The sequence below is a fragment of the Nanorana parkeri genome, unplaced genomic scaffold, assembly GCF_000935625.1.
Source record: "Nanorana parkeri isolate BGI_ZX_2015 unplaced genomic scaffold, ASM93562v1 scaffold26, whole genome shotgun sequence".
Classification (NCBI taxonomy): domain Eukaryota; kingdom Metazoa; phylum Chordata; class Amphibia; order Anura; family Dicroglossidae; genus Nanorana; species Nanorana parkeri.
In genome coordinates this window covers 1,522,728-1,547,659 of record NW_017306294.1, presented here as the reverse complement: position 1 = coordinate 1,547,659, position 24,932 = coordinate 1,522,728, and the positions used below count along the sequence as shown (strand labels likewise).

At 44.4% G+C, this 24,932-nt stretch overlaps 1 protein-coding gene across 1 annotated transcript in view; it reads left to right on the top strand.

The window, feature by feature from the left end:
- FBXO18 (F-box protein, helicase, 18) overlaps positions 1-24,932 on the top strand; it is a 57,430-nt gene that overhangs the window by 4,830 nt on the left and 27,668 nt on the right. The window contains exons 3-8 of the mRNA XM_018565818.1: positions 1,613-1,748; positions 12,295-12,485; positions 18,537-18,620; positions 19,595-19,689; positions 20,540-20,708; positions 22,251-22,473. Of these exons, the coding sequence (XP_018421320.1) occupies positions 1,613-1,748; positions 12,295-12,485; positions 18,537-18,620; positions 19,595-19,689; positions 20,540-20,708; positions 22,251-22,473 (898 nt within the window). The remainder of the gene's footprint in view (positions 1-1,612; positions 1,749-12,294; positions 12,486-18,536; positions 18,621-19,594; positions 19,690-20,539; positions 20,709-22,250; positions 22,474-24,932) is intronic.

Sequence of the window (24,932 nt, the reverse complement as noted above, 5' to 3'; positions counted from 1 at the left end):
GGGAGGGAGCTGCGGCTGTGACATGTAAAATTCTATTATATGTGCAGCTACCCCGAAAGTAAGACCTAGCGGATCTCTGTAATATAAGACCTACCACCGAACTAGGTCTTATTTTCGGGGTAGGTCTTATATTACAGAAATCCCTGAAGATAGCGCTAGGTCTTACTTTCGGGGAAACACGGTAGAAGTATCTGTTTGTAGATTGTCATTCCTAAACATTTCTAAAGGTGTCTTTGTTGTCGTTTCACAGATGAGGGTAAAGTTCCTCTTTAGGCTTCCTGTTCTAGCACCCCTCACTTAGTACTGGTATTGTTTCCTGCGTCCCCGTTATTTAGATTTTGGGATTGAAGTTTGGCTTTAACTGATTTCTGTGAGCTCCAGGATACCCATAAGCAAATTTTCAGCTTAGAATAATTCTTTACAGCAGTGCTGTTTAACTGGGATGTGGCTTTCTAGATGTACTGTTCATCCCTGCAGACATCTCTGTATGAGCAGGAGGCACAATGTAACGTCCTGTTTGGCCCATATATGTACTGTGTCCTCCACATATGGCACATGCCCTGGGGTCCACTTGAAGTGTGCGTGCTGCTCCGTGCATCAGCAAAAGTCCACTGATTTATGAAGATAGCTGACTTTTTTTGTTCTGGCAGGGTCCTGCTCAGCTCCAGGCAACCACTGATGTCTTTGGTTGCCATGAGCTTTGCGAGACGCCTGCCATAGACCCCACAAAGGATCCTGCACAGCCCACCTGAGACCCTGCAGAGCCCACCATAGATCCTGCACAGTCAACCTTTCCCTGCACACGTGCACTCCTCTTACCTGCAGCTCCCCAGCCTGCCTCCAAGACATCCACGGTCAGCGCCGAGCCGCCCGCTGCTGGGCCTTGGCCACGTGACCTTGCAGAGCCCACCATAGATCCCGCACAGCCCATCTAAGACCCTGCAGAGCCCAGCCCACGATAGATCCTGTAGAGCCCACCTGAGATCCTGCAGAGCTCACAGCAGATCCTGCACAGCCAACCTGATACTCGGCAGAGCCCACCATAGACCCCCCCAGAGCCCACCACAGATCTGCACAGCCCACCTGAGACCCTGCAGGGCCCACCACAAATCCTGCACAACCAACCTGAGACCCTGCAAAGCACACCACAGATCCTGCACACCCCACCATAGGCCCCACACAGCATACCATAGAAAGTGCTCTCTCAGGTCTGCTGCTCTGCTCAGTGGCCAGGGTTTCAATAGCCAGCCTGCTATTGGCTATTTAAAATTGTAATAACCAATAGCGGACTGGCTATTGCTCCCCATTGTTTACATTCTGCTGCCGACCGTGGAATCTAGCCGCCGGCCAGGAGCAAGGATCAGTGCAATTTAGATTAGACTAGATTAGGCACAGAAAGAACCTCGAGCATCTATTGAAATTCACCATAAGTGTTTACTAAGGTTTTTCTTCTTCTTTTTTTTAACCCTTTGAAATATGTCTATATCAGCAATAATAAAACAATGTTTTGGATCTAAGGAGGGATTGTTTCACTTGTTTGTCCTGCTTTTTTTAAATGAGCTTCTGCAGCAGTGTTCAGTCCTAATACTTCTTTATCTTGTCTGATCTCTAGGTGTTTTGCATCTGTGGTGCATTCCCGTCTGATGGACTTCAAGAAAATCTTAGACAGTTTAAAGTGTCACCATTTGTATGAAATGGCAGAAAGATCTGTTGCTGCAAGATTTCCGGATCTGAGGGATGCCACAGGGGTATGTGAATGCAATACTTCTTTACAGAACCAGATACCATCATAAAACCTGTGTAATTACTTCCAATATCACCAGCCTTGTTGACTGGGCGATGATTCAGCCAGTGAAATTGAGAGCATTGGTTCGGATAAGACAATGTTCCTGTTTCTTTATGTGTATTAAAGAGGGGCTCTGGGAAAATCACTAACTTACCCTTCCAGTGGGGCTACCCTTGCACTGTAATGTTTAGGAGCTTGATTTGTATAGGGGGCTCAAATACCGTATTACCGTGTTTCTCCGAAAGTAAGCCTAGCGCTATCTTCATGGATTTCTGTAATATAAGACCTACCCCGAAAATAAGACTTAGTTCAGTGGTAGATCTTTTATTATAGAAATCCCTGAAGATAGCTCTAGGTCTTATTTTCGGGGTAGCTGCACATGTAATTGAAATTTACATGTCAAGACCTGCCGCAGCTCCCTCCCTCCCGCCCCGCACACCCGCACACATACCTGTCTGCCTCGGCTGCCGCTGAAGACTACATTTCCCAGCAGGCACAGCACGGGTCGAAGTGAGGTCAGGCAACTTCTGACTGGCGGCTCCCTGGACGGCAACAGAGCGGAGAGCTCCAGACAGCTGCAGCCAGGTAAAAATAAGTCATCCCCCGAAAATAAGACCTAGTGTCTTTTTTCGGGGGGAAAAAATATAAGACTGTCTTATTTTCGGGGAAACAAGGTACTCGCCTGATCCTGGGTCCTGTGGTGGTAAGCACTCACCCCCCCTCCACCCTGGCTATGGAATGTTCTTCGGTGTCCTTAAGGCCCCATTCACACTGAGCGATTCGCAAATCGCGCGTTTGTCGCGCGATTTGCATTTTGCGCGATAAGGACGCAAATGCTTGCATTGAGCAAGCTAGAATCGCGGCAAAATCCGCTCCAAAAAGGGTCCTGCTGTAACGACCCGCGACAGCGACGGACAGAGCCCCATTGCCATGCATTGGAGAGCGATATCGCGCAGTAAATAGCCGCGATATCGCGGGAATTACCGCGCGATAAATCGCTCAGTGTGAACGGGGCCTAAGTGTAATGCAGGTCTATGAAGCTGCAAAAGATGAGTTGACATCAGCAGTCTGGATATACCATCGTAACTCGGGAGAAGAGGCTGCAGGGACAGGTCTTGCAGCACGGAGGGAGCCTGTAGGACTGAGGATCTGGTAAGTAATATAGCTTTATTTGAGTCGCCTATACATAACTAGCTTTAAAGCAAGGAGCACAGGGAAGGGCTCAACACAGTACAAAAACAAACATTCCCAGCACACTCACCAGCCAGCCTGCAAAAAAAGGTACACTGTCTATCTACTAAGGTTAAAACAGGTTTTAGCTGCAGAACTGTTGCGAAACATATGGAAACCGCAATGCCTCGTCCAAGCCCCTCTGTAGCAGTGCAGCTTCCACATGTTTTGCAAAAGTTGTGCAACTAAAAAGCTCTGTTTATAACCTTAGTAGTTAGACCGTGTACTTTTTTTTTGTGCAGGCTGGTTAGTGAGTGTGCTGGGAATGTTTGTTTTTTGTACTTTGTTAAGCCCTTCCATGTGCACCTTGCTATAAAGCTAGTTATGAATTGATGAGTGCGTTTGCCATTCGTTCCCCTATACAAAACAAGCACATAACCTTTGTAGTGCAGGGGTAGCCCCACTGTAAGGGTAAGTTTGTGATTTTCCTGGAGTTCTTCTTTAAACAATCTGATAGCAGACTTTGGTAGGCTTTCAGTCAACTTCAGTTCTGCTGGAAGCTTACTGTAAACATGCTGAAGCCCGCTAACAGCTTGTTTAACCCCTCAGTGATGGGAGATGTACACTGTACGTCCCCGCCACTAAGTGCCCAAATGACTGCTCATGTACACTGTACATGAGCAGCTTTTTAGGGCTTTGAAATGGTGGTAACCACTGACAATCATTATTGAGGCATCCATTAATGAAATAATTAAGCTTTAACAAACACCCCATTGCTTTTAGCGATGGGGTGTCTGACAGTGACTGCACTTGCTGTCGCTGTTTGACAGCTGTACACAGCGGAATTAGGAAATCCTGATGTCTACAGGCTTTTTGCTACATGTTTCAGAAGAGAGACATTTAGCAAAATGTTTCTATTCTGAAACATTGTATCAGCCTTTTTGGCGTTCTGGGAACGATCAGAAGCCTTTAGGGCTTGTTCACACCATTTTCTGGTCCAGATCTGGAGTGGGGCTGTCAGTATGTTAGCTGCAGTGCGGTTCGTTTTAGGTTGCGTTTTTGACGCGTCCGCAAACGGACCGGAGAAAATGTGACATGCAGTATTTTTTCTGTCCGGACCGGTACGGACTGCGCTGATGAGAACTGTAGCCCATAAAACACATAGGGAGACATTGGGATGCATTTTGGGTGCAGGAGCGCACGGTTCTGGTCCGGACAGAATCCGGACATCGTGCGAACAAGCCCTTAGTCTCCATTCACACCCAGGCGTGTGAAGCACGTTAGGCGCGCATATACAAAGACATGCGTTTTATTGAGCAGATCGAAATGCATTGCTGTGAATGAGGAAATGTGCGCTCAAACGCACACAAAACGTGCATCGGAGGGTGCACAACGCTTGTGTCGCAATTTTTTATGCACTTCCATTGAAGTCTATGCGGCCAAACATGCTGTAATCGTCCAGAAAGAAGCTCATGTACCTTCTCCAGCGTTTTACAGCTTGTGACAAAACTCAAGTGTGAACAGGGGCCATATAAATGAATGTAATTTCTAGTGTTTGGAGTTTTGTCGCATTTAACTTTAAGCGTCAAAATGCCCAGGTATGAACAGGGACTTGGTGACACTGACCCTGACATTTTGCAGGATCGGCATGTAAGGATCAGTGTCACTAAGGTTATTATCCGCTGTTCCCATGTTTGAAACAGCCTAATAATAACCAAACATCAAAAAAAAATTATTCAATTATCAAGAAGTCCTAGTGGGATTCATTCACAATGACTGCTTGATATAATTGACAAAAAAAACAAAGTATAAAAAAAATAGTGTAAATGGTAAAAAAAATAAATAGATATATAATCTATTTGGTTTATACTATAAATATTATAAAAAATTAACCCCTTATAATGAAATTGTAAATTAAATTGTTTTTCACCCTAAGGGGTTAATTGTTTTAATAAATCCCCTCATGACGGCGATGTTCAAACTATGCTACCTAACCACTATTAGCTTTTGGGGGGGGGAAATAAAAAGTTAGCTTTTAGTTGTAGGCTGAGAAGTACAGAACATTTTCTGAAATCCTAGGGATGTAGAGTTTCCAAATAAATGGATTTATTTTAATGCATTTTTTTTAGCTGTGCTATTTCTCTAAAAAAATATTATAATCAAAACTGGAGGAAAAAGTGTTTGCTTTACATTTTTTTTTTTTTAAATATCTTATTCGTACTAGGTGAGGCATAACCCTATCTGTTCTCTAAAAAAAAACAATATATAATATGTGTGGGTACACTTGGAAAGAAAGTATATTACTGCTGAGGAAGAATCACACAGCAAAAATGTAAACGTGCTTCAGTCATTAACGAACAGAAAATGAAATAAAGCTCAGTCAGGAATGGGTTAAATACACTGCCATTAACCCCCTAAGGACCCTTTCGCTGCCAAAGCATTTTTCTTTGCACACATGTTAAAATACATATTTTAGGGGGGGCATGGCTTACGCATGGCGCTGGACGGTCGCACTTAAGCAGAGCTCCCACCTCAGCCCGCAAAAAACTGCCGTAATAAGACTTACTTTTCACCTGACTTGCTATCCATCTGACCTCAAACATGGGAAGGAGAAGCCAACGCTCCTCCGCCTCGAAAAAGGCGGCCTCCGGTACCTTTAAAACGGTACTTAATCGCGGACACGAGATCTTCTCAGGCCCCCTCGCGGCCTACCACGCGCCAGGCGCCTGCAGATAGATCCGAGGCCCGTACTCTCCCGGCCACGCCACTGTCCCCGAGCTCTCCGGGCTCCTCCAGCGATTCGGAAGCCTCCTCCCCGGCTACGCTACAGGCAGATCTGCAGGTGCCAGATGCCATGAGAGACCTTCCAACGAAGGCGGACCTGGCTCACATGTTCCAGGTCCTGGAAACTTCGCTCAAGGAAGATCTGTCCAGCATGAGAGCGGATCTCTCACATATCCTTACGAGGGTGGAGGAAACGGAGTCCCGGCTGGATGATCATGACAGAGCTATTCGAGACCTGCATGAAGCTCACAGGCGGTTGGCCGTGGGACACCGAAATCTCCTCTATAAGGTGGAGGACCAGGAGAACCGCAACCGGCAGAATAATCTGCGGATTCGGGGCCTGCCAGAAGCTACGGCAGACGCGGGTCTCATGGCCTCCCTGCAAGGTATATTTAACACTATCCTGGGGAGACCGGTCACTACGCCCATACGATTGGACAGGTCTCACAGAGCACTGCGCCCACGTAATTTGGCTGATACGGCCCCTCGGGATGTTATATGCAGATTCCACAACTATGGGGATAAGGAAGAAGTGTCCCGCAAGCTAAGGGGGATGCCGGCCATTGACTTTGATGGTGCTCAGCTTCACATATACCCAGACCTGGCCCGCGAAACCCTAGAACGCAGACGAGTCCTCTGCCCCCTACTGGACCAACTGCGGAAAGACGAGATAATCTACAGATGGGGCTTTCCAGCCAGCCTGATCGCCCGGAAAGGAGGCAGATCGGCTACTTTGCGCTTCCCGGAGGAGCTGGTATGCTTCTACTCCGAGCTCAACATCCCGGTACCCGAGTTACTCGGCTGGGTCTGCGAAGTACCGGAACCCTCATGTGACAAGACAGCAACTTGGCGCACGCCTCCCAAGAAAAGGCGCTCGGGAAGACCAGAGGCATCCGCGGGACATGGGTGAGATGGCACAATGTCCTCATGTTTTTTCTCTACCGTTTCCTGATATACAGTACGACACCACTGGATCAGTGGGGGTCATTTAGAGAGCCTGCTCAGCGATTCATCTGTGCATTCCCTCAGATGTTACCCAAATCTGGGTCTCGAATCGCCTTTAGACTTTTTGTTTTTCCTGTTTTTGCACTTATTTTTTGTTTTTTTAGGTCTTTTGTTACTGTTGCATCTCTTACGGCATAAGTTTTACCGTTTATAAGCAATGCATGTTGCATCGAAAGGTTTTTGTTCGCGGCATGTGGGCTACGGCCTGCTCCACGTGCACTAAAGTGGACACACCACCGTTTGGACTCCCTGTGTTTCCATGTTCCCCCCCCCCCTGAAGGCACACGGGTGCTGGGGATTCACTCCCATAGGGAATGGGACCTGCACGGCAGGATTTGTGTGCCTGCCCTGCGGGTACGAGTTAGTAATGGCTATCCCATCGGCTGTTACCGAATTGCTATTACTGTTGTTTACATGTTCTTCTTGTCTCCATGTCTGTCTATGTCCCCCTCCTACCCACCCTCCCCATCACCTCTCCCATGAATGTACTTCTGATAGATGTAGGAATATCGCTGTATTTCATATTGTGCTGTGCCCAGAGGGTACTCCTGACTCACAATGGCAACCGTAAATTTGACCTCTTATAATGTAAGAGGCCTGAACACCCCCACCAAACGACACCAGGTCTTACAAGAACTGCATAGACTATCTAGCGACATAGTGTTTCTCCAGGAGACGCACCTCTCACATAGTACCAACACGCGACTGTCCTCTTATCGCTACCCAACATGGTATTATAGCCTCTCAGATTCCAACAGGGCTAGAGGAGTTGCCATCGGTGTGCGCAGGAGTACTCCATTCATACTGTCTGAGATGAAGGTTGATGATAGGGGGAGATTTATCTTCCTAAATGGGACTCTAGGCAATTCTTCATGTACTTTGGCTAGTATATATAGCCCAAACCAAAATCAAATTGGCTTTCTTACCAGGACGCTTACATGCCTCCCGGACTTTGCCTCAGGGATTCTACTTGTAGGGGGGGACTTCAACCTGGCATTGGAACCACACTTAGACGTATCATCAGGCCGCTCCGCACTTTGATATAGTCAACTATCCTATCTCAAATCATTCTTGCACAAAGCGCAACTAATAGACACGTGGAGGTTCGACAACCCATCGGGCAAAGACTACTCGCATTACTCTGCCACACATAAGATTTACTCGCGTATAGACATGATCTTTGTTGATCATCATCAGCTACACATGGTCAAATCGACCTCAATAGCTCCGAGGACGTTGTCGGACCATTCCCCGGTTCTGACTTCCCTTGCCTGGCCATCCTTACCAATTAGATCCAACAATTGGAAATTAAATGAATATTTATTGAATTGCCCTGTCTCCAGAGCACAGCTGATGGAAGACTTACAGAGCTATTTCCGACAAAATTCCATACATGGAACTTCGCCGGCTGTGGTCTGGGAGGCGCATAAAGCGGTGATCAGAGGTAAATTAATAGAACTGGGATCCAGGAAAAAACGGGAGGCGGAACGGGAAATGCAGACCCTATTGACACAAATTAAAGACTTGGAACGCCTTCATAAACATTCTTTACAGCAGGCACATCAGAAGTCACTCCAAAAATGTAGGGAAGACCTGAAAACACTCCTAGACCGCAACACAGCCCAAAAATGTATGTGGATGCGCCAGAGAAATTATGAGTGGAGCAATAAACCTGGGAGACAGTTTGCCCGCTCCCTGCGCCTTAAACAATCAGCTACGTTCATTTCCAAAATTAAGACTAAGGGGGACAAACTGGTACACCTCTCCCAAGACATAGCCAAGGTGTTTAGTGAGTATTATCGCACCCTATATAATATAGCTGACATTCCGACGCCCTCTATAGTTGGGCCGCAGCAAAGGAAAGCACTTATAGAGCAGTACATAAGTAAGGCCCACCTCCCCACACTGCCTGAGGAAGAGTTGGAGGCATTAGAGACAGACTTTACAGATGAGGAGTTTACGAAAGCATTACACACGATGGCCACGGGCAAGGCTCCTGGCCCGGATGGATTCACACTCGCGTATTACCGCACTTTCAAAGATATCCTGATACCCCACCTGACCGAATATGCCAACTCCCTCACCTCAGGCGAGGAGCTACGGCAAGAAACAACCCTAGCGCATATTACAGTCCTGCCCAAGCCGGGGAAGGACCCCACCTGCTGCCCCAGTTACAGGCCCATCTCGCTATTAAATGTGGATATCAAACTGTACTCGAAGGCCCTGGCACTCCGCTTACAGCCTTTGCTACCTAAATTTGTATCCCCAGATCAAACCGGATTAATTCCAGGAAGGGAAGCTAGGCACAACTCGATGCACACCCTACATTGTAGTGTCCTGTGTCGGCGGGAAATCCCAGGCCACACTCTTACTGTCGACAGACGCGGAAAAAGCTTTCGACAGAGTGGCCTGGGATTTCATGTTGGCGACGCTGGGTGCCATGGGGTTGCGCCCAGGGATGTTGACCAGGATTGCTGCCTTATATCAATACCCTACAGCCAAGGTGAGGGTTAACGGAGTGCTCAGTCCCCTCTTTTCCTTGAGAAATGGTACTAGACAGGGATGTCCGCTATGGCCCCTGCTATTTGCCATTTCCCTGGAACCGTTTTTATCCACCATAACGCATAGTGCAGACATAAGGGGTGTGCAGGTGGTCCACGGGAACATAAATATGCGGCTTATGCGGATGACATCTTATTTTACATTAGGAACCCCCAAATTTCCCCCCCGAAGCTACTTGCTGCCTTGAAAGATTACAATTTGGTATCCAACTTCAAAATTAATATCTCCAAATCTACTATCCTGAATTTAACGGTACCCCCCAGGGAAGTTGTAGCCCTTAAATCAGCGTTCCCGTTCGCTTGGCAGAGGCGCTCCTTGAAATGTCTTGGGATAAACTACACGCTAAGACTACAGGATATGTTTAAATATAATTACATGCCCCTTTTGAACGCTATTCGTGTGGACTTGAATCGTTGGTCCCCCCTCTACCATTCCTGGCTGGGCAGAGTGAATGCCATTAAGATGAATGTGTTGCCGAGACTACTATTTTTGTTCCAGATGCTCCCCATGGGGGTCCCCCCCTCTTATTTTACTTTATTACGTTCCCTGGTATCTAGATTTATATGGAAGCGCAGAAGAGCAAGGATATCCTACAACATTCTAACCAGACCGAAAACGCTAGGGGGAGTGTCTCTGCCGGATTTTAGGAGATATTATAGAGCAGTGTCCCTAGCCAGAGTCCTAGATTGGCACTATGCAGGGGAAACAAAGCTGTGGGTACAAATGGAAGCGGCAATGAGTCACGCAAATCTGCAGAAGGTCTGCTGGATCCCACAGAAATATAGACCGTTATCTTCAGATACTCATCCCCTAACGAAGACGACCCTGTCCGTGTGGGATGCACTCCATTCTAAACAAAAATGGCAGTACAACTCTCCTCTGATGCCCCTATTGGGCCATTTGTACTTCCCGCCGGGGCTCATGGATGGGGGGCATCGCACATGGATCCAGGAAGGTTCTGAACTATTGCTGCATCAGGTCATACAGGGGGGGGAGGATCAAACCCCTCTCCTCCCTGTGTGGATCGCCCAGGCCCTCCTTCATGGATGTATGGCGATATGGGCAGCTGTCGCATTTTGTGGGGCAGCTGCCTTCGCCGTTGAGATCCAGGAAGGATCTGAACCCATTGGAAATGCTCTTCCCGGCAGATTCAGCCCCCACTAAGAGCATATCTTCCATGTACGACGTTTTGTCGCGTCTAGACGCCTCCTCTCACCCACCCTATATAGCGTCCTGGGAAACGGAGCTGGGCTGCCCCCTTACTGAGACACGCAGAACGCGGGTTCTGGCCTTCTCAAGGGGGTTGAGCAGATCCTCAGGCATCCAGGAACTCCACTATAAGCTATTATGTCGGTGGTATTACACTCCTCAGAAAATGCACCAGATATATAGTTCGGAGTCCCCGCTGTGTTGGAGGGGCTGTGGACAAGTGGGCGCACACGCGCATATATGGTGGCATATATGGTGGCTTGAAAATAACACCCTTCTGGCAGCTGGTAGCGGAGGAGATATTACATATTCAGGGAACGGAGGTGCGTCTGTAATTTTTATGTTGAATGATATTAGCGCAACTCTTTATCAAACCCAAAAATATTCATTAAAAATGCACTTAAGTTAAATTTAGTGCCCCAAAACAATATAATACCCATTATTTTTGTAAAATATAAAAGATGAGGTTACAACATAGATACCCAACATGCCCAGGTTAAAAATTGTGGCCCCTACAGGTCATCAATTTAGAGATACACATAAATATTGACCTAGAATCATTGCTCCCACTCTGGCTCGTGCCAACATGTGTAGCGCGATCAACGTTTTTCCTAGGTAGTCACACCCGACGTGTGTTTATGTGAATACACATGTGCTCACGGGGACTTTAAAAAAAATGACAGCTGGCTCTACAAATGTAAACAAAGTCCCGTTGGCGACTGGCTCGCTGCCAGTGACATACTATGTACGTCACTGGTCGCTATGGTTTAAAGCATAGCTGGTCCCAAGAACAAACATTGACTACATTACATTTTACCAGTGCTTAAAGGTGGTGGTACATTTTGTTTTCATTTATTTAGGCTTGAGAAAATTTTAGCAAGTCCTGAAAATACCTGGTAATTGTGGCATGAATGATGTGTCCTTGTCACTTGCTGTAAAATGAACTGGAAGCAAAAACAAGAATGTTATTATTCTTGTGTAAACTAATTCCAACTAACGAAGGCATACATTTTCTTCCATAGATGCATTGGAGGATCATAACCACCCAGGGACAGAAAGTGTTTTATTTGCAGGATTACTATGGAAAAACACGGAAAAAGTTAAAACTAATGCAGACACCTAATTTTGGGTTGAAATATATGCTTTAGAATCAGTGTCATCACTCTCATACTGGAGCTAAGGGATGCTTTGAGGGCTACAGAAGAGCTGCTCGAAGGTTTCTAAACGTGGTGTCATTGACCGAAATTCAGACTAGCATTTATAAGCAGGGCTAAGCCTTAAAGTAAAGAAAAGCAATCCCCTCCATGAAAACTATATGTACTGCACATGAGTTAGTAGAAGAAATGCATCCATTTGACTGTTTTGAAAATATTGATATAGTCCTTACCATGCACTTTTTCGATCGGACTATTACGTGGAATGGTCTGCCTTCATTATGCCTACATGTGCACTGTCATATTGTGTCAACTGTCTTTTTCTTTTCTTCCAAGCAGCAATTCTATCATCCTTTATTCCTGGTATCCCCTAAAAACATTTTTTTTTTATTTTTTTTTTAGGATACTAGCGTAAATGTCTAAATAACCTTTTATTTGACTAATGATAACAGATGTTTAATAACCTCAGAATACAAAAAGGATTGTGCAGCAAGCGGTGAAGTTTTACTTTTAAATGTTTGTAATGTAAAGTATTGTCTACACTGGATTATTCATGTAGCTCTTGCTTTGACATTGTCACTAACTACGAAATTGATTTTATAAGATCTGTTTTACTTTTTGTAGACTATGAATGCATGGGCAGTGGTGGCAGTGCTCATACTTCTATCCAATGATGTTCCTGACATCCAGAAGCTCATAGCATGTTTGCAGCGTCCTAGCTCCCCACTGAAACTGACTGAAGCTATGGAGGCCTTATACTGCCTAGCTCTACTTGTGTATGCGATGCGAGAGGAGAAGAGTCCCATTACTAACAGGTATGCATGAAGATGGTAGTGGTGTACAGGAGTTTAAAAAAAAAAAAAAAAGATATTAATACCAATACTTTATGCACAACTTAGGCTGGCTATACACTTGGGGGTCTATTAAAAAAGATTTGCATAGCTATTCGTCCAGTGAAACTGCAGGTTTGTTTTGTGCAAGTTACCCAGCTGTGGTAAGAATGGGGCAAATTTGATTGTTTGTTTCTCATCTGGTCGATTATTCTTTAGATAATATGAGCAGGAGTAAAAAAAAATAGGTTCCTAAAATGAAACTTGAAATTATCACAATATGGCTACTAGAGCATAGGAAAAATTTACATGTTCGTTACCAGATACTATGTAAAAATTCTAGAGAACGCTGGAGGGAATTGGCAGATGAATGTAACCATTGCTACCGCATTTTCTATGAATAGTTGCTTTATGCCACGTGGTCACAATATGTCTGTTTCTAGACAAAGAGGGGGTCAGTTCCGCTGCAACTGGTGACCCCATCTCACACTCTTCTAAGGGTTCCAAGGCTGTTTGCTATGTGAATTCCAGTGGAACTGTCACCTGGTCTCTGGAATCCTGTTACCCTATGATTGAGTCGCCCTTGCCTCCGCCAGGTGAGCCTGATTTTGCTTCCTTAATAATTGGGGTCCCTACTACAGTTACATCAGAGTTCCACTTTCACCAAGTTCATCACAAATCATTACCAGAGAGGCCCTAAGTGCCCTCCCATGCCTTCCACCACAGAATATATTGCTGATCTGCCCGCAGCCTTAGAAGCAACCATTGGTGGCAGTGACTGTTTCTGACACTGATAGGTCACATCAGTCTTTCCCTGACAAGACTATCTTTGAGGAATCACAGTAGACACTACTCTGCATATAGAAGATAAGCTTGCTGTTTCCAGTCTCACTTTACATCTGCGGTTTGAGGTATTCCTCTATGGAAATTCAAAGCATCCTGATGGGTCCTGGTCACCCCCTGAGCGCTTACTGTATTTGTTCCTGTCTGGGAAGGATTTTGCTGAGCAGTAGTCTATACCCATTGTGGATTTGTCAGTGACCCTCCTTAACAGGAAAACCACTAGGCTAGTAGAGGGCCTCCTTACATTCAAGGATTTGACCGACCAACAGTTAGAATCCCTCTTTAAAACTTAGTTCTCTCTGGCAGGGACCTGCTCCCTATTCTGGCTATGATCTTAATTTGTAAATTCATGCCAAAATGGTCTAAATTCCTGAAAAAGGATCTCTTCATGGCAGCAGTAGATTCTTTCCTGATTTGAGCAGGTAGAGCAGATGTCTGAATGTTTACACATCAGCTGTGATGGCCTGCTTGAAGCATCTCGACCTGTCTCCATTATGGGTCTGTTGTCCGTACAAATGCACAGAGCACTCTGCTTAATGTTATGGAATGCAGACATGTCCAAGAGTACCTGACCCGCTTGGTCTACGAGGGACGATGTCTCTTTGGACCTACCCTTAACATTATTTTTAAGGATATCACTAGAAGACATAATACCCACTTGCCTCAGCATATAAAGTCTAGAGAACGGTCAGCTAAGTCCCCTTCGTTTCCATCCCCTACTCCTGAAGCACTTCCAAGTATTCTTGAAGGACTTCCAAGCCTGGTTATCTGGACATCCTGAGGTTAGGGTCAAAGAAACCTGCTAAGCCCTCAGGGAAGCCTGTTTTAGCATTAAGGTGAGACCACACACACACGCAAGTCCCCATCGAACATCTGACCATTTGTTGCCCATAATCTGTGGGTGGGTGCTGCAGTGACCGCGGACGACACCACCAATCAAACCATAATGAACGTAGTAGTCACCTGCACTCCAGTGTTCTGCTAATTCTTTTTTATTGACATAAAAAGGTCATGTCACAATGCGTAGCAATGTTTCGGAACATTATAGGTCCCTTCATAAGGCAAACAGTGATAACTGTGAAACCACAGTGTTCAACATATGCCGTATTTTTCGCTCCATAAGACGCACTTTTTTCCCCCCAAAAGGAGGGGGGAAAAGTGCCTGCGTCTTATGGAGCGAATCCCGACGCCCGAGACATGCAGTTTCGGGCCCGGGCGAGTAGTAGGAGCCACTGCTCGTTTAACACGAGTGATCTAACGAGATCACTCGTATTAAAGCCGAGCAGCGGCGGCGGCGATCGAGTTCAGCAGCAGGAGCCACTGCTCGTTCAATACGAGTGATCTAATGAGATCACTCGTATTAAAACCGAGCAGCGGCGACGATCGAGATAACCATAGAGCAGACGAAGAATAGACGTTCTTCGCCTGCTCTGTGTCATCACTGAGACCGTGGCGCTGTAATCACAGCGCCACCTGTCTCAGCGGTCACTAACTGCAGCTTCTGTCACAGCTTCTGTCATAGAAGCTGTCACAGAAGCTACAGTCTCGAGTGCTCCATAAGGCGCGCCGGACCTCCCTGCGTCCTATGGTCCGGTGCGTCTTATGGACCGCAAAATACGGTATGCACTACACACTGTGGCAGTGCGTGGCTATGCCACGGTGTAGTATGGCAACTTTGGCGCCCAGGACTCTCAGCCAGAGGGGCTGAGAGGTTCCACAATGTGAGGAGGAGAGGAGGAACTGGCTGTTCAATCCCTTCCAGGTTTTCCAGACGATAGTGGGGTGGGATCTCCAGTCCTGGGGCCAGGTGTTGCCAGTGGCCAGGTTGAGCTGATCAGGTGGCTGAGAGCAGCCTTATTAGGAAGCCAGCCCAGTGCTTTAGAGGAGAGGCAGACTCTGCTGCGTGCGTGAGCACAAGGGACACAGCCAGGAAGGCTAGAGAGGTCCAGAGGGTCCGTGACCCTGAGATACCTGTCGGGGAGACAGAGAGGGACAGTGACCCACGAGGGGTGGATACTGAACCGCTTGGAGCTGAGGAAAGCTGCTGAGCAGTGCTGAGGACTGTATTCACAGAAAAATACGGTAAAGTCCTGGGACTATCACACGGAGAGTGTATGGGACAGACAGATGTCGGTGAGACCAACCAATGTCTTGATGAGACCCCTGAATGAACTGTTATGCTTACTTTATGCTGAATAAAGACTGTCCTTTTATGTTAAAGTCGGCTTCAAGAGTGGTCACTTAGCGCTCACCATTGTGCTATATTCCCCAAACTACCACAACACACACACACACACAGTTTATTAAGTGTGTTAATAAGCGGGTGCTTGGGTGGTTTGCCTTTCCGGCATTTAGGTCCAGAGAGTGCCCTTTTCAGGTTTACTTTTCAGGTGCTCCTCACCTTCAATCATATTTGCAACTTTGGTTGAGTCAAGTTATAAAGTTATTTTTAGGTGGTTCCAAATAGAATAGAACAATTTGTTCCTCCGGCCCCCTTCAGATGTCTCAAGTGATGCTCATCGGTGGAAGTATGATTCACATATGGTGGTCCCACCATAAAATCTAGAGATTCTTGATTCAGGTCTACTTTTAATATACACATTGACTCAAATCAACCCTAAAAAAAATCCCCTTTTGATGCTTTGTTTAGCAGCAGTTTCACAGATTTTCCTTAATGGACTTGAAGACTTATCTCCTTTTTATTTTTTTGACATCCAAAATGTACATTCTACCACCATACTGCCAGAGATTCTCTAGCCAGCAGCTGAATGTAAACAAAGGGCTGAGAATGCTGGCCATGGCCATATTTGGGTAATGATGACAGCCAGCATCCCCTGCGGGATACCGAAGGGCTAGTTCCCCATCAGGTCCACTCTCCTACTGATTGATAGCAGGCAGTGGGCAAATAATCATCCTTTTACTGGCTATGGAATCTGCCCACCTCCTGCTGTCAATCAGTAGCAAAGTGGATCTGATGGAGAACTAGGCTCTCCATCAGAAAACTTCCATCCACAGTATAAGTACTTGACCAATGTGTCTGCCTGTGTGACAGGAACAGTGGCCAAGCTTGGTAACGCTGAGTATGTGATTTTATCAGGCTCCGTGTTACTGAGTTGTTCTGATGTTCTCGTTGCACCTCTCATGTACCAAGAGGAGATACATGTTTCTTTTTTAAAAACAAAACAAAAAAACATTTGATTATAATACAATTCAGGTGTGTTCACTTCACAAAATGGAATTGCACTCTTAGTGTGAGGTGGGGAGGAGGTGCGGCGCACAGCGTGTGGAGCTGTGAACAGGGCCAACTGATCGGAAGCCGATTAATCGATTATTGAAAAAGTTGACAACTTTTCCAATAATCGATTATAATCGATTATGTCGATTAGTTGTTGCAGCCCTAGTCTCCACCTATTCAGCAGAAGATAACCGCAAAGTATTTATATCTTATACTAATTCATATCTCTTCCTTAAACTGATAATGTATACATGGTTATAATTATAAACTTGGTCCCATTAAGGATATGGGTATTGATCTGCTATGTGAGCCACACTCTGTGAACTTACATACGTTGTCTTTGTACTTTATACTTCATACTGGTTCTAAAAAAACTGCTGAGAGGCTGCCATAAACATTATCTAAATGGATTGTCTATGAAGGTTTTCAATCATCTAGGTCATGGGAGTGGCAGTAAATCAGAGACACAACTAGACTTGCTGCTAATTCCTGAAAATGTATTCAATTTGATGGTAAGACATTCCTAGTATTTAAACCCTTTTTGGTATTTCAGTCACCAAAAGTGTTAAGTGGAATACATAACTCTAGGTGCAATTGTTGGTAAAGCCAAACTGTCATGAGAGAAATACTGTGGTTAACACTGCTGAGCCTCTTTCTAAAATGCTAGTTGCCCGCTTGTCATACAGTCTCACTAACTGATAAATTATTATTTGCTTATCCATAACAGGATTGAACATCAGGAAAGTTCGACAAAAATACAATGTTTTCATATGCATACCTGCTCTTGGTCAGTGACTCAAAACTGAAGCAAGAAGACTTTCAAGATAGCTAGGCAACTAGCATTTGTAACTGGAGTAGTCAACAATGATGGGCTACATTTTTGTCATGACAAGTTCACTTTAAACATGCATCGCATAGAGAAATTAAAGCAACACAGAGCGCATCCATAGTGTAAAACCTTTATTTGATGAGTACTGACATTGAATAATGAAATGAATATTTAGATCATGCCATTGTTCTGATGGAACCTCAGGTTCTGATGAAGTGGGCGTGCCTCAGGTTCTGATGGAACCTCAGGTTCTGATGAAGGGGGCGTGCCCCTGAAACGCGTAGACCTTTTTAAAAAACATACGGGAGCAGAGGACGCTGATTTGGAGATCCCCTCAGACTTCCCCTGCTGGAGATTTTATATTTTATCGTTTCCTTTTACGCTTATGATCATTGGCTTTCGTGTAAGTACATTTTCACTTGCGTGTTGTACTCATCAAATAAAAGTTTTACACTATGGAGGCGCTATGTGTTGCTTTTGTTTCCCAGATCGATGGTCGTTGTTGACCGGTGGGAGCTGCCTCTATGGTGTACCAATGAACTTTACAGCCGGATTTCTCTGCAAACCGGGTGCGCCGGTATTGCTTTTTTCAGCATAGAGAAATTGTTTTAACTAGAGTGTCTTGACTAGAGGTGTGTAATTACACTATATGGCCAAAGGTATGAGTACACTCCTCCAAACAGTTCATGTGTGCAAAACCGGCGCTGTATAGATGTGGTATTCTGTGGAGACACTCAAGTGGCCTGCACAGAGATCTGCCAACAACCATACTGAACACCTTTGGGATGAATTAGAAGACCCATTGTGATTAGGTCTTTTCATCCAGCATCCAGCATCAGTACCTGACAAATTGTCTTTTGGCTGGAAGGATACACTGAAGGAACCACTTAGATGAGCTAGGAATCAGAGTTGGCTGACAGCCACTGGTGAGCCAGAAGCCACTGGTCAGAAATCAGTATTCTACACAGTTAGAGGGTAATATACCTTAACTGAACATTCAGGTGAAATATAACTTTTAATAAAAGTCATTCTGGTACTGTTTCATTTTAATAGAGTAATGAACAGCATTGTCAAAGATAATTATACATATTATTTGCTTATGTTCTTATTTCTATCCATCTTTTACCAGGGTTCACTACAAAATCTTCTACTGCTTATATCTCCTAGAAAATGGATGTTCAGAATTTAAAAATGTTTCCCATGTAACATCTAGGCGAGTACCTATTTTATTTTTCTTCTCTGTAGTTTACATATACTGTATATACAATAAAAGCTGCACAGGGAAGAAAAGTTTAAGTGGACCTGCATTCAGCACCTCAACTCCGCTGAGAATAAACAAACCATCTTAGAATTGTCTAACGCTCCAGGCAAAAAGCTAAATACACAGATGAAATGCATGTTTCATGCAGAGCATGTTCGGCTGACCGAAGTGCAGCCTATGTACTGGTTTCAGCCGGAGTGAATAACCGAACGTTGTTCGGCTCACTTCACTTCGGCTGGGTTATTTACTCGGCTTTGTGAACAACCCCCTTAGGCCTGGTTCACACCTGGGCGTTTTGTAGCGCGTTCGAACGCTCTGCAAAATGCTCAAACACCGAAATCCCATTTTTTCATATGGGTATGGTTCACACCTAGGCGTATTACAGGCCGTATGAACGCGCTACAAAACGCCCTACGCCCAAAGAAGTACAGGAGCTTCTTTGGGGCGTTTTTGTTGTGCGTTTCCATTGGGATACAGCCAAGTAGCCCTCGGTACTTGGCTGTATCGCGGTAAAAACGCGTGTCACGAAACGCGCGACAAACGCGCATATTCGATACGCTAAGTTATTTTAATTACCAGGCTCTGCTCCCTGCTGGGTCTTCCTGTACCTCCTGTTGCACTCTCCATAATATAAAATAAATTAGCACTAAGGCCTGGTTCACACCTGTACGTTTTGTAGCGCGTTCAACGCTCTACGAACGCTCTACAAAACGCTCAAACATGAAAATCCCATTGTTTTCTATAGGTATGGTTCACACTTTGCCAAAATACTATCATATCATTTTTTGTGTATAGTTCATTTACGACTTGTTAAGACTGTGCTAAAGACATATGTTTCTTCTGACCCGTCTCTGTTTTGTTGACCAACTTATTAAAGTTATTCAGTGTTTTAGGTATGTAATGTGACTTTCTATTATATACTTTAGAATTAAGCCATCCTTGAAGCTAACTAATGAGCAGCAGCAAATTATTAACCATGATATTAAACCTGGACAAGTTGTAAAAATCATGGCTTTTGCAGGTAAGATATTGGTTAAATCTACCAGATGCAAAATAGTCTTTAGCAAAGATTAAGTAATTAGAACTGTGTTTAGAAAGTGTACATTGTTTTTAACATCAGTCCTTATTTATAAAGTGCTTGCATAAAGTTACATTAAATCAAAATGGTTGGATTCATGAGAAAGAAAGGGTTGTGACTAATAGTTATTTTATGGGAACCACATATTCAATTAGATAGGGGAAATCATATTAACTAGAAGTGGCACAAGCTGGTTACACTGTGAATATCCCTATAAATTATAATTTGTTTAAGAAATATGTAGTGTGTGTGTGTATAAAAATAATAGTGTGAGAGAGAGACATTGTGGCTGATTAACTAAAGGAATTGCAACATCGCAATTGTTGCCGTGTTCACTTTGACTACCCAGACGTGCAGATGAAATAAACATGAATTTGCTTTTCACATGATTGGATAATTGAAGTTTTAAATTGATTTTCACTTAATTTATTGTGTAGTCAGCAGGTGGCGCATATATTTTGTAGCTAATTAAATAAATTATTATATATTAAGCGTGCACAGTCGCATTTTATTTTTTTGTGTTTGAATAGCAAAAGGTTAATTTGCTGTAATGGTATTGTATCCCTGGCTATGGTTGTGTGCTGTTGAGTGATGTGTGTACCTCCTCCTCTGACCTGATCACTTCTGTGAGTGCAGTTCTTTCACAGACACTGGACTCCAGTGGCGTTTACAGGTAGTAATCCCATCTGCTTTATGATAAATATTATCTATAAGATGGAATCACATTTCCCCTATTTTACATAGTCTCTGTGAGATGCTATTTTTCAGTTTATCTTGTTGTTTTTTAATTTAGGTACTGGAAAGACCTCCACTCTCATTAAGTATGCAGAGAGAAGACCAGAGCTGCGCTTTCTGTATGTGACATTCAACAAATCCATTGCAAACTATGCTTCCAACATCTTTTCTGAAAATGTTACCTGTAGAACGTTCCACTCACTGGCTTTCCAGGAGACTGGAAAATTGTAAGTTTGATAACATGAATGTATTAATGTTTCCTACTGCTGCTAGTAGTATATAGGTTAGTGTAATCTGCTCACATTTATCTTGATAGGTAGTTAATTATTGTCAAGTCACCTTAATATTTATCTGCCAGATGAAGATAAATTCCACCCAAGTCAAATTAAGGGAAAATTACCCCAAGGCAAATTTTTATGGATTGGCAGATTCAACATCCTTGGGGCTGCGTGTTGCATTGAGGTGCACTGAAAAAAACCCCCACTGCATGCAGTGCAGTACTTTTTCAGCACAGCGGCCCGCAACGGTGTACAAACGCATTGCAATGCGCTGTGCCCATTGAACGTATTAAAATGTGACTGCTAACGCACACCAGCAGCACTGTGTGGTAGTGCAGCCATTGGTGTAAATGCAGCTTAAAATGACCGTGTTGCCTCGTCTCAGTGTTCTCTTTGTGCTCTGGCCCTTTAGGGGTTAACCAAGTAGTGCAGCCAGCAGTAGGGGACAGTCTGACATGTTTTGCCTATTAAATTTGGTGCCTTTTTGCACAGCCCTGGGTTGGCAGAGCACCTGTGCAGCCTCCTTTTGACCAGCTATACTGCACATGTATGTGCCATTTTCCTCTCTGCCAAGCACAACCGGCTGCTCCTCTGCCACCTGCCCCTGTCAAGACACAGCACAGCGATCTTAGGATGTACTGAGCCCCTCTGTCTACAGTGACTGGTCATAGAAATGCACCCTTCCTGATTTGCAGTAGCAGTTTCATTAGTACCTCTAGGTAATATACCTCACCTCACATGGCGGATCATAGGCACACATGGAATGGGTCTGTGGACCCAGCCCGCACACGATCAGCTAATGGTTTAGGAGGGGTCAGTGTTGTCTCCTCGCAGGATCTAATTTCTGATGGCTCTGACTGCCTCCTCCAGATGGAGTCGCTGTCCTCCCCTGAGGATAGCTCCATCTGGTGCACCTCCTCCTGCTGTTTAACTAGAAAGGAAATCTCAGCTACACTGTCTTAGTCCATCTCTGATTTTCTTCTGACTGCCCCTGTGCCTCTTGAGGAAGCGGGGGAGGATGATCGCTCATCTGACTCTTGAGAGTTCAGTATTGAACTAAGCATCTATTTTTATCTGTTTCAGACTTGGCTGGCTCTCACATACTTAGCAGAGAAAAAAGCTAGACATAGGAACAAGGGATTTATAATGTTTTGCCCTTGGATTTACTCAGCGTTTTGGAATACCATAAATTACCATTTTAGAAATGATTGCATTTCTTCTATGATTATAAAGGGTCATATTATGTGTCTGTTTTATTTATATATAGTTCTCAGTGGAGCTCAATATTTCCATAGAATATGAACCCTGAACATCCCTGCATCTAGATATTGTTAACGACTTAAGCTAGCCACCAATGGCTCGAATTTCAGGTGCTGTGGCTGAATGCAGTAGCTGGTAATGGATGTTGGGCGTGGATGGGGTAATCTTTACATGTATGGCTAAGTAAATGGGTGATTTTGCTGTGCTATAATTTCAATTTTTGTCTCTCAGGTATCAGCAAAGGAAGAAGATGAACCCGGGTGGACTTACAGCCTTCACTGTCAATTTTGTTCTTCCTGACGGCCAGGCTGGCTTTGTCCGAGCAAAACTAGTGGTTAAGACATTAGAGCATTTTTTTGCTTCTGCGGATACTGAAATTGAAGTAGACCATGTTCCAATATGGTGCAAAAATAATCGAGGAGAACGAAAGCTGGTCTCTCCAGAGAAACAGCAGGTGACTATTTTATCCTTGAAGGAACTGCTTTGTAGGTGCATTTTCTAAGCAATACTTTAGATTAGAAAATTCCCTCAGACTGAACTCCAGACAGTTAAATAACAACAGTGAATTTAATTGTATATTGTTTTATAAATCACTAAAATAGTATTAAACTCTCACTTTTTTTCAATAATGAATCCAGATTAAACAAATATACATTGCCCAGCAAAGCATTACTTTACATTTTTACCCAAAACACTTACAATCATAATGTTTCTGAACAGCTGCTTCCAAGTCTCTCGGCTCAGCTTCCCTGAACTTCCTGTCCAGTAGAAGATAAGAATGGACAGAGCAGACTCCAGCAAATATTCATCTTCCAGCTTGGAGAAGGGAGGAGAGGGGGCCAGTGGGGATTGAAGTAGCTTGATTTGCTGTGCCTGTGTGTTTGTGGAGACACATAGCTTACTAGCACACACAGGAGTGACTGCATAGCACTCTGCTTGAGAAAGGAGCCCCCCTAAAACAGGATATCGGGACCAGAGCTCAGGGGACCAACTGATTCTGCAGAAAACTAAAACTTTTAATCATCAAGGAGCAGCATCCATTGCAAGTGATTTCATCAGCATTTGAGATAGCTTAAAATACTTTTGACTTTAACCGCTTTTTGAATGTGAGCGGGTGTTTAAAAACGTCCTTTTAGCTCCGCCCACTCGTGCACACCAGTGGGAAACGGTCAAAATTGTAAACAGCCAGAGATGGGTGTTTACATACAGGCGTTCAGGTGGCTTTAGAGCCGCCCGATCGCTTGTATTTTGTGCCGCTCAGTATCCTGTTCCGAGCTCTGCTGTGTCCGGTGCGGGCCTGGGACCAACACTGTGGCTCTGTGAACGGAAATCAGAGGGAGCTCAATACACGAACTCCCTATGATCTCCGGTGTCAGAATGCAGGAAGTGATGTACATAACTTCCACCTTCAGCTGTCATTCCCGGCAACAGAAGCTGAAGAGAAGCTGGTGTAGCAGATGTCTGCTTCATCAGCTTCTTTGGGGGTCCCTAGGTGACAGGGGTCTTAAAGACCCTGGATGTCTCCATAAAAAGGACCTGTCACATCCTATATGGTGCCAATAAAGTTAAGTGGGAAAAAAAAAATTAAGTTCCAAATAAAAAAATAGTCACACCTAAAAAAAAATTCACAACAAAAATGTTAAAGTCCCCCGCGCCCACATACACACGCAAACATGCGCCGAGTGCGCCTACATGCAGAAACAACAATTGTGCCCATTGCACCGCACACTGATTAACGGTAAAAACTTTATAAGCAATTTTGGATATGGTAGCTTTTTGCAATTTCGCAGGTGCGCGTAATTTTAAGGCTTGAGTGTTTGGTGTCTATTTAACCGAAGTGACCCCATGTTTTATATTTTACCAAAAAAATGGGTAATAATAAAGTCGGAAAAACTTTTTCTGTTTTTCTTTTTTCAAAATGTTTGGTAATTTGTCCTTAAAAGAGTAAAAAATAAAAAACCCCAGTGGTGATGAAATGCCACCAAAAGAAAGCTCTAGCTGCCCCCAAATATAGTATAAAATTCATTTCAGTACAGCTTTGCATGACTGAATAAATGTCAGCCAAAATACCTCAGCGCTGAATACGGAATAATGGCCTGGTCAGGAAGAGGGTGTAAATACCCCAGTCTATATGTAAAAATGAATATACCTTTAAATTAATTTTAACATATAACGATAATAACTACCAGAATCTGGCTTGAAATGAGCTTCCTTTCTTCAGACACTCAGATTGGAGTGGGGAGGAGGGTGCTAGTAGCCTCTCAGGGTCTACTTCGTGCACGTGTACTGACAGGAGGAGAAAGTAGTGTGCAGGACTCATGACTGGTCAGTGTGCTGCTGCTTCCATCATTGTTCAGAGAGAAAGTGTCACCTCCCTAGCTGTGCTGGACAGAGGAGTATTAAAGGCAAATTCTATAGCCAAAACATTTTTTTAAATCTTTGGGTAGAGTGGGGAGGGGTTAAATCCTGTCAAGTTTTTATTGCTGTCTGTGTCCCACTAAAAAGATTCAACCTCTCTATTTGTCCTGTTTGGCTGTTGTCACCAAATCAAAAAATGTTAGGAAATCCACATTTTTATAGCTGTCGCCAGAACCAGAGATAACGTTTTAGTGTGCGATTCGTGTGGTGTGACAGGTCTGGTGGGGTGAGGTGTAATGTGCATTATACTGTCTCATTTCTTTTTAAAAATCTTTCTGTTTATTCTTTTTTTCTTTATTTGTAGTGTGCACACTATTCAGGTGTCCGTACAGCAGTGTGGTGCCCTGCAATGCCACACAATGCGCACGCAACATGGGTGCAATGTGCACCGCACATTGCACCCATGTTGTGGTGTAAACCGAACACATAAAAAATAATTGTTTTCATTGTGCCCTAACGGTGACTGCTGCTGTTCAGTTGCTGAAAAACGTCAGT